The sequence below is a fragment of the Paramormyrops kingsleyae genome, chromosome 12 (assembly GCF_048594095.1).
Source record: "Paramormyrops kingsleyae isolate MSU_618 chromosome 12, PKINGS_0.4, whole genome shotgun sequence".
Taxonomy (NCBI): Eukaryota; Metazoa; Chordata; class Actinopteri; order Osteoglossiformes; family Mormyridae; genus Paramormyrops; species Paramormyrops kingsleyae.
In genome coordinates this window covers 30924531-30933622 of record NC_132808.1, presented here as the reverse complement: position 1 = coordinate 30933622, position 9092 = coordinate 30924531, and the positions used below count along the sequence as shown (strand labels likewise).

Genomic DNA, 9092 nt, shown 5'->3' with positions numbered 1-9092 from the left:
ACTTTACGACAGGACACCAACACGCTTTACGTTAGGACCTAGAGGAAGCATCATATTGTCGTCCACCATATAAAAATTTTCGAGACTGTAATAGAGATGTTACTACTTGAGGAAATTAACAACTGATAAATCGAAAAGAGTTGTAAAATATAATTCTGCTGGCTACATTTATAGAATTTCTTCCCTACCCACAGGAGTATAGCTTCTTATCTATAAGAAATGGTTTGCCTGTCCATTTCCCCATTGTCTTAACGTATTTAAGTGTACAACAAAAATTCTTATAGTACACGTAGTATACATTATATTCAATTTTTTACAAGATAAATTATTTATGACTATGCACATAAATGGCACTCATAATAATAGTTGTTGTGTAACCATATTACTGATATTACACTACGCAGCGATCCCAAGGACAGAGAGGTAGCAGAAAGACTCCTTGGTAGTTTAAAATCCTGAGATTGTCAGCAACCTCTGCAGTGTAGAGAAAAAATAATGAAAACTAATATAACAAAGAATGCAAGAATGTCCCAGTTACTGAAATATCTCATAATTCCATTTGGTAGTGTTATTATTATTATTATTTATTATTATTATTATTATTATTATTATTATTAATAATTATAATTGTGCACAAGGTGTAGCCCAAAGAGTTGAACTTCCATATTACAATTTGTGATGATTACACTTAAATCATAGAATACTGGACAGTGATGCAATACTATTCCCCCAAAACATCCCCACAACATGTAGAGGCAGTGTGAAGCTTGGTGAATTAGGGATTTGTGTGTTTGTCCAGAAGGTGGTGGGGTTGAATCCCATGACCAGTGGGGTAATCACATCACCTCTGGGTCCTTCAGCAAGGCCTTTAACTCCAATTGCCCCAGGGGTGCAGGCTGTTGTCCTACCTCAGACTTTCCTCACTTGTAAGTCATTTTGGACAAAGGCATCAACTAAAATAAATGTCGGCCTAACAGTTCACATTGAACCCAATCAAAATCCCAAGACTTTGCTTTCCACGTCCTGGCATTCTTGTCCTCTATGAGAAGCTCAGCTTGTCAGAGGTGTACACACTGCAGCAGTCAGATGTATTAGTGCTGAGTGGCAGGAGAGAAAGATACTCCTTTCCATGCGTGAACTTTCCCGTTTTCTTAATCTGGAACTGGACGTAGGGCTCAGAGGAGCGTAAGCAGTCGGAGCTCAGTGGGAAAGTGATGGACGCCTTCCTCTCTCCCTCCATCCCCTGCGAAGAATTAACAGGGATTAATGCAGAAATGCGACGCGCTGCACATACGTGTTTGTGTTCAATATGTGTCGACCTACCCGAGTCTGCAGAATGTTATTGGCAGGGTCTGTCTGAGCCCTGTCAACCAGTGGCTCCGTTTCAGTAGAAGGTGTGCATGCAGTTTTTGCTGCTGGAGTGATGTCCTAAAAGCAGGGATACAGGGGAAATTAAAAAAAAAAAAAATAATAATTAAAACAGCAAAAAATGTCAAATGAAACTTACTGCCATTGGAGAGACACAATTCCCAGAATTCTGTGCTCCGTCCCACAGGGGGTGACTGGGAAATTGGGGAGTGAAGGGGTAACTGTAGGTCTATAAAAAGCAGGATGAATTAAGTTACCAATAACAAACTCTCATGGGTGGTACCAGTACCTAAGAGAAGACCAGCCGCATAGAGAGGTATAAGTAAGACATGACTCCTCACACAGGTCCAACTAGAGGCCAGCAACATAAACACAAGAACGCATGCAAAACTTGACATGACATCAACACAAGCCTGGCCAAACTGCCACCTTACCTCACTGTACAGGTGAGCGCCGAAAGGGGTGACGCTGGCATTTCTTTGGGTGTTTCTGCTCGGCCTGCTCCATGAGGGGTATTTTTTCTTAAGAAGAACAATAACAGCCATGAAGCCAAGTCCGCACAGCGGAGCAGCTACTGACTTAAAGTTTGCTCTCCACTTCGGCTTTTCTGCAGTAGCATGGGAAGGAACAAAAAGCGAAAAACGATGCTTACAGTGCAGAGAAGTACAGTGCAGAGAAGTACAGTGCAGAGAAGTACAGTGCACAAACATATGTGACCTGGATGGGATGCCAGATCATTACAGGGCACGTATACTCTAAGAAACACACGCTATGGGGAATTTAAAGATGCGACATGGGGAGAATATGCCAACTCCACACACAGAGGACAGGGGCAGGATTCTGGAGGTGTGAGGCATATGTGCAGTATTTATGAAATTTCAGGACCACGCCACATCCACTCACAGCAATACGACGAAGGATGTGCATTCAAACACAATAAATTAAAATGTTAGCAAAACAGACAACACATACCGCATGCATCTGTTACCTGAATAAGTTGTTACTTACTAACAACCTCCAGCCATGTGGAGGAGACGAGGTTACCCTCCGTGTCTCGAACCTCATACACACCAGTGTTGTCCAGTCTCAGCTGCTCGATAACAATCTCATCGGATTGTCCCACTCGGGCCGGCATCAACTGCCATCTGTACCGCTCCGCGGTGGCCACGACTTCGCCGCCTCGCACGAGCAGGACGGCAGGCCGGTCGGTGATGGAGACGTATGAAGAGGAGGAATAGGAGGGGATGAACGACAGATGGGTTTTGGAGTAAGGAAGGAAGAGTGGAAGGATCAAGGAGTCACCAGTGAAGTAGGTAAAGCTGAAGCCATGTTCTGCAAGGAAAAGGCAGGAAGAATAAAACAGTAAGAGAAGGCTTGAGTTGAATAGTATATGGGAGGCAAAACTATCATTTGTTCCCTCATTCACCTTCAACAATTAGATGGACTGTTGACAGAAGCTGCCTGTTCACATCTCTCAGCGTGTAATTCCCCTGGTCTGCTTGAGTCAGCCCTTCCAGAATCCAGTGTCCAGCCTTCACGCTCCCCCTGCTCTGCTGGCTTTTCGAGGGAATCGAGCTGTTCCACAAGGTTGTGGGTTGGGAAAGCGACTGGGAGGATTTGGGGGAAAATTCCATCAAAGCGCCACCACTGGAGATGTGAATCTTTAGGTCGTCTCCATAAAAACGCCTGACGCTCTTGATGCAGTCTGAGTAAAAAAAAAAAAACAAAAACAGGAGACTGTTTTGTATCATTTTTGTACCACACTGGTTGATTTTCGTAATAATAATAATTCTTCATGATGGCAAACAAATTCTGCACTCATCGGGGGGAGCAATGTTTTCACTTAGAAAAATGAAATCTGAACTAACAATACAAAATGGGATAATGTACATTCAGATTTGAATTTTGTTAGTACTTTATAGGACAGAACAACCTGGAAGATGTCAGTTTTAAAAAGTAACAAAATATTTAGTAATGTCTTACCTACTACAGTGAGATAGATCTTCTTATAAACAAATCCCGAGGACATCTTCAATTTAAAGAGTCCTTGGTCTTTCCCTGTCACCTCTTTTACCTGCAAGATCTTTTCTCCTGTCCAGCCATACCTGGGATCCATCACCTGAACATACATAGGAACATATAAGCACAGAATGACATGAAAACTGAGGAACCAGTTAACCTGGAAACCAGTTAACCATGCAAACTAACAGCACATTAAAGGAGTTTGCATGTAACGGGGCGCACCAGCATGCAGAAACGCACAAGCCTCACCTTGTTGTGGTCCAGTACCACTCTTGTAGGTCCGGGGGGAGAACTGGGAATAAACATGACCACTCTGACTCTAGACTTGATGGGAAGGTTAAAATCCTTCCCAGAGCAGACAATATGCTTTTCTTCATTCCACACTACAACATAAAGAAAGGGTTATTTTCATAATTATTATTATTATTATTAGGAAAAATATACCTTTCTCAGTAATCAACGCAAAAATATTTGTCTATATATTTTAGAATTTACCTGCCAAAGAGAAATCTGGCAAAAAAAAAAAAAAAACAAATATTTCAGAATTAATGCAAAAAGTGTAAACATACATAAGTATTCATCACATCAGCTATTTAAACATCTTAGACGACTGAAAATGAAACTCACTCCAAGAGAAAACCCCCAGCAGGAAAACTAAGATCATCATCTGTGAAAGACACACATAGTATAGTTAAGGGTATATAATCTACGCCCCACACCAGACAAACGTATCACTGTGCAGAAGGTAATGACATCTAAGAATGAGTGCTTATTATAGTACTGTACGGTAGGTCGTACTGCTGTCTCTGACCACAATTTATCTAGCATCCAAGTCGGATCAGTAACCGGCACAGTGTCGCGCTAAAAGCGTTACAATTCAAAGTGACTGTGAAAACACGTATACGAAGGCCATTTAATGCCGTATAGCACGTTCTGTACTCATAAAGTCACTCGATCGCTAACCCCCGAAATACATCAATATGGGAAAACGCAGCCCGGAATGAAATAAAACAACAGGTAAAGTGTCCGAATGGACACCATTAAAAATAACAGTTTGCCTTTAAACATATCATATAACTGATCCCCACATCAGAAGTGTTACATCTGAAGTGTCCATGTTGCATTTCATCAATGAATTTTACAAATCAACAATCACTGACGATTATCTGGTATTTCAAATATGCGACGTATATATTGCATTACTGTGCAACTGTGCAACACAGCAAGAAAACGCACTATGCTTTATGATAAACTGGAAGATGCATCAATGTATTTGGGTTAGTACGCTGATATATTGCCTCATCACAATAACGGCACCATATTACCTTCATTAGCAAAAACTCACCTGTATCTCAGGTTCAGCTAATTATCGTACAGCATCTCGTCGATGTTACCGTAGAGACAGGATCCTCGTGCAGTGCTTTTGTGACTAAAGCATATTTACGTGCATGATTCTCGTGCAGCACATACGCAAATCGCATGATTGGGGTTAAACTCGGTAAAAGTAGCGCATCATATCTCCAACGCGCGACTATCCGCTGTGCGCCATCTACTGGACAGTCGCCGGAAATAATCTCTATTACGTCACCACGCGGTTTAAAGGTACTGTCGCAGAGAGCTGTATGTAAAACCAAGAGTATTATACCCTGTAGCACACTGCCTCACACCTCCCGCGTTGCCACCGATTTCGTCTGTGAAATTCACCCTGATTTTATATGGCCTCCCTCCCACAATTCAAAACATGAGAGATAAGTGAATTGGTCTCTTAATTAACGATAGCCTAAGACCGGAATTACATTGAAAAACACCCCAGCTTTCTCCGTTCTTCCTAGGCCTGGCTCTCAGTGACTCTATACTGAAGTGTTGGAAAATAACGGACAGGGTTGGGATAGTGGTTAGTACTGTTGCTTCCCACCTCTGGGACCAGGATTCCAGTCTCGGCCATGGCTTTGTGTGTGTGGAGGTTGCATGTTCTCCGTGGTGAAGTTTCCTCTGGGTACTCTAGCTTCCCCTCCCAGAAAACATGCTGAGGTTAACTATCAAATTGGCCATAGTTGTGAAGGGTGTATGAGTGCACCTGATCCTGGGTTGTCCCCTGTCTTGTGCCCATAGGCTCTGGACTCTGTTACCCTCAATAAGGTAAATGACTACAGAAAAATAATGGGTACTCCAAAAGATAGTACCATACACATCTCTCAGCATGGTCCACTGTGCACCACAGGTATTGGAAAAATGCTACATATTGTGGTCCAACCTCCTTTTTACACACCCTCCCCTCAGGGCCAAAGATGAGGTAATACAAGAATGAAGAGGTACACTTTCTTTGCTCTACATGCAAAAGTGCACATTTGTGTAATAGATGCACCCTTACGACAAGACACCCAGTATACTCGTCCCATCCTATTTGATTGGTTCCCACAGTTGAACGGATTCCTCACATTTTCTTCTTTCATTTTGATGAAAGGGTTGGTCCAGAAACAGGCCTTCAAGAAAGCCACCCTGAAAGAGCTTCTCTGTATTGAGGATCCGAATCAGGGCCGGGACAATGTCACTGTGACCTCACATAGGAATAGTCACCGGTTCATCTCTTAAACTTACTGTCCCAAGCAGTGAAGTAGTATGTTCTAAGTTTATAGTCAACTGAATAAGAAGACAGTAATATGAAGTCATTTATCCATCACATACAATATCTTCCATTTGGTCACTCTTAATATTTCATTGTATTCCATGTCAATGAGCAAAATACAGTAACATGTTTTGCTTTAACAGATCTTGAGTAATTCAAATGAATTTCTAAACCCTGCACTTTAACCCCTTGCTTTGTGGAGGTTTATTTTTTCAGCTATAATTATCCATTCATGCATTTTATCCGTTAACAATAATTTTCACATTATTTGCTCACTCAGAAACAACCAATCAGCACAAACCGCACGTTTGACATCATACAGAGTGAAAGACAGCATTCCCAAACATGTAATAAAGACAGCTTTATTACAGATCGTCAAGCACACTGACCCAACTCCACCTCCAGACATACATCATTGCTTCAGATTGCGTTCGATCCTCTTCATTGATCCCTCCAAACCTTTCACACGTCTCTCCAGATTGCTGGATTTGTCCTGCTCAGACCCGACTCGTGCCAGACCCAGCAGGGCACAGGCGAACACCAGGGCACCTAGACGCCAGGCAGTGGTGTTGGTGTTTGCGCTGGTGTCGCTCACGATGACCACGAAGAGCCACAGGGCAATGCTCAGCTTCAGGAGCCAAAGAACCCGCCTCAGGAGGCACAGAACCAAATGCAGAACCAAGGAGAAAACCCAGTAACCAATCACCGCCAGCAGAGCCCACTGAGCGACAAAGGCGATCCCTTCTGCAGTGAAATGAGGAAACGGCAGCTTGACTGCAAACAAGGAGAGAAAACGTCCATTACAAAGTGCTCTAATCCTGCTCAATCACTGCGTTTTTCCAATCCAGTTTAAGCAAAAATATCACGTCTTAAAAACCACAAGAACCGTGTGATTTCTTACATGGCATCTGGTGTTTATTTTTGAAATCTCTGGGAAGAATGTTCGTTTTTAATTAAACTAACCGGTTTTTCTGGCTTCAAGTGGGGCATCGGAGAGGGAGGGGCCCCCACCGATCCAGCTATTTGCGCAAGTTGTTTGTCGAGGCAGAGCTACACGAACGCCGCAGCGGCAGCGCTGGTATGTGATCGTGCTGCGGCACGTGGATATCGATGCGTTTCTCACCTGACACTCCAGTTGCACTCAGGATCTCAGAGACATAGACGGCGATCACGTTCAACCCACTGGCTGCTCCCGTCGACAGAACTCCGACTGCCACTTTAAAGTACTAGAGAGGGGAGAGTGAGACCATCTCACATGCAGCAGTTTTCCGTCCCTACATGTGGTACTCAGTCATATGGAGGGAGGGAGGACCTTAAATGCAGTGCATTAGGGTTTGCAAAATGTACTACTATTCACCTAAACAATACAGGTTCTTATCAAAGCACACTTGTAGCGTATGAAAACAGCTGAGATCTCTCAGCCTGCTTCACAGCTGCAGGGAAGACCAACGACAGCTGCCATTCATGCACCTGTTGTTGTACAGTGTCTGCATTGTTCAGACTACAACAGCTCAGCAGAGCTATACATAAATACAAACAAAAGTCATTTCAGGTTCTCACCTCCAATAAGGCCTCTAGTTTCTCCTGGTCAAACAAAGAGTGAAGGCACAATTTAGCATTCTGTGTGAGGAGGGGATGTGCAGGAGGGAGAGTAAAGCCACAGCAGACCAGGTACAGGGTTAAGGAGACAAAAGACAAAAGGTAAGTTATAAGGCAGTTATCGGGCGGTGTGGAAGAGCACCGCGCCAAGCAGGAAAGGAAAAGCTGAGGATTATGTGTCAGACTCAAAGATGCCAGATTTCCAATTGTTTGACGTGTCTGGCAGCAAGGACAGGCCTTTCACATAGGAGGGTTTAGAGAATCGCACCCAGCGATAATGTTGCCGATACCGCCTCCCTTTCTCACCTCAGTGGTGGTGTCGATGACCCGCGAGCCGACGACGGACACCAGTAGCTGGTGTGCTTTCCCGCACGCTTCGTCCAGGACAAGCCGCAGTCCCGCCAGCAGCTCATTGGGGGTCTGGGAAGCCCCCACATCCGCGGTGCATGGGGGCACCACTCCGGAAAGCGTGATCACAGCTAAAGCCAGCAGAGCCAGGCGTACTTTGCAAATCCCTCGTACAGCCATTTTAATATCAATAATGACTAAGTATTGGACGTACGCAAAACTAATTCAATCACTAAATGATTATATTTTGCACATTCAGTTTCTTAGGGTTTTTAATGCACAATCGGCTTATGTATTTCGGCAAAAAAAACTAAACACGCAAAATAAACTGAATACCGATCACGTTGTTCAATTTATTATTAGTAACAAATGACAGCACGCCCAACTGAGTCGACATGCAGATAAGAATAAACACCCAGCCTTCCAGCCGTCGCTAATGTCTTGGAAACACAACACCAACAATAAAACAATTCTATAGCGATGTTTGGCAAACACTGAACTGGTTAAATGCACTTTTCGATTATTCCACCCTTATATTTAATTACAACCTGGCAACGCCGCAAAACTGCATCTCATGCCTTTTCACACCGTGACCAAGGACACGCGCGTTACTGTGTTACCATTAAATAGCTATATTTAGTATTGAACAAAGTTAAAAATAGAAACTGACCGAATAATACGGCTATACTTTAAATATATCGAGAAATCCGCAGAAGAAAAAAGCCGCACACTGCTTCTCCGAGGAATTTTACAAGTTTGACGTTTAACAAAAGAGGCGGAGGTATAGCTGGAAAACGCTGCGGTGATTGCAGGCGCTTAAATCTCTTTTATGCCTGTTTTTGTAGTTGAAGGCGTTTTCAATCGGCAAAGCCAGCAGGGAGCTGCTATTGTTTGGCGGATATGAAATGACCTGAAGAAAGTTTTGAGCGCCCCTGGAGCGACGCACACGCCGCCTTCCCAATGACTCGCCGCGTTTAAATTTTCCAGCACGGCGTCTGCCTGCATGCCACCCAAATGGGCCGTACGAAAGGGAGGGATCCTGGGATTTGTGGTTCCGCTCTAACCACTGTGCATCAAACCACGAGAAATTACTGTAACCCCCCGCCCCAAAATACACAGCCGATATACA

The 9092-nt window shown here is 43.7% G+C and overlaps 2 protein-coding genes across 5 annotated transcripts; both read right to left on the bottom strand.

The window, feature by feature from the left end:
- Nucleotides 1-18: 18 nt before the first annotated feature.
- Nucleotides 19-4963, bottom strand: LOC111836296 (uncharacterized). Of its 3 annotated transcripts, XM_023797416.2 has the most exons (11): nt 4736-4963; nt 4018-4057; nt 3886-3900; nt 3640-3773; nt 3352-3487; nt 2795-3073; nt 2377-2700; nt 1803-1975; nt 1508-1597; nt 1324-1428; nt 19-1243 (listed from the first exon to the last, which is right to left on the bottom strand). In XM_023797416.2, exons 2-11 carry the CDS (start codon nt 4055-4057, stop codon nt 1040-1042), a joined length of 1500 nt encoding a protein of 499 aa, XP_023653184.1. In that variant the 5' UTR covers nt 4736-4963; the 3' UTR covers nt 19-1039. The 3 variants fall into 3 exon arrangements, with proteins under 3 accessions (XP_023653184.1, XP_023653185.1, XP_072554031.1); XM_023797417.2 differs by lacking the exon at nt 1508-1597; XM_072697930.1 differs by lacking the exon at nt 3886-3900.
- A 1399-nt stretch (nt 4964-6362) lies between these two features.
- On the bottom strand, nt 6363-8942 carry LOC111836287 (uncharacterized). Of its 2 annotated transcripts, XM_023797398.2 has the most exons (4): nt 7922-8942; nt 7577-7636; nt 7140-7242; nt 6363-6790 (listed from the first exon to the last, which is right to left on the bottom strand). In XM_023797398.2, the coding sequence occupies exons 1-4, from the start codon at nt 8141-8143 to the stop codon at nt 6429-6431; spliced, it is 747 nt and encodes a 248-aa protein (XP_023653166.2). In that variant the 5' UTR covers nt 8144-8942; the 3' UTR covers nt 6363-6428. The 2 variants fall into 2 exon arrangements, with proteins under 2 accessions (XP_023653166.2, XP_023653168.2); XM_023797400.2 differs by lacking the exon at nt 7577-7636 and having other exon boundaries at nt 7922-8938.
- Between the last annotated feature and the right edge of the window lie 150 nt (nt 8943-9092).

Coding starts and splice junctions, on each gene's coding strand:
- LOC111836296 (XM_023797416.2), bottom strand. CDS start 4,057: ATGATGATCTTAGTTTTCCTGCTGGGGGTTTTCTCTTGGA. Junction 2,701..2,794: donor AGTCCATCTAATTGTTGAAG/GTGAATGAGGGA, acceptor TTTTCCTTGCAG/AACATGGCTTCAGCTTTACC. Junction 1,244..1,323: donor ATAACATTCTGCAGACTCGG/GTAGGTCGACAC, acceptor AATTCTTCGCAG/GGGATGGAGGGAGAGAGGAA.
- LOC111836287 (XM_023797398.2), bottom strand. CDS start 8,143: ATGGCTGTACGAGGGATTTGCAAAGTACGCCTGGCTCTGCTGGCTTTA. Junction 7,243..7,576: donor AACTAGAGGCCTTATTGGAG/GTGAGAACCTGA, acceptor TCCCCTCTCTAG/TACTTTAAAGTGGCAGTCGG. Junction 6,791..7,139: donor GAGTGCAACTGGAGTGTCAG/GTGAGAAACGCA, acceptor CCTTGTTTGCAG/TCAAGCTGCCGTTTCCTCAT.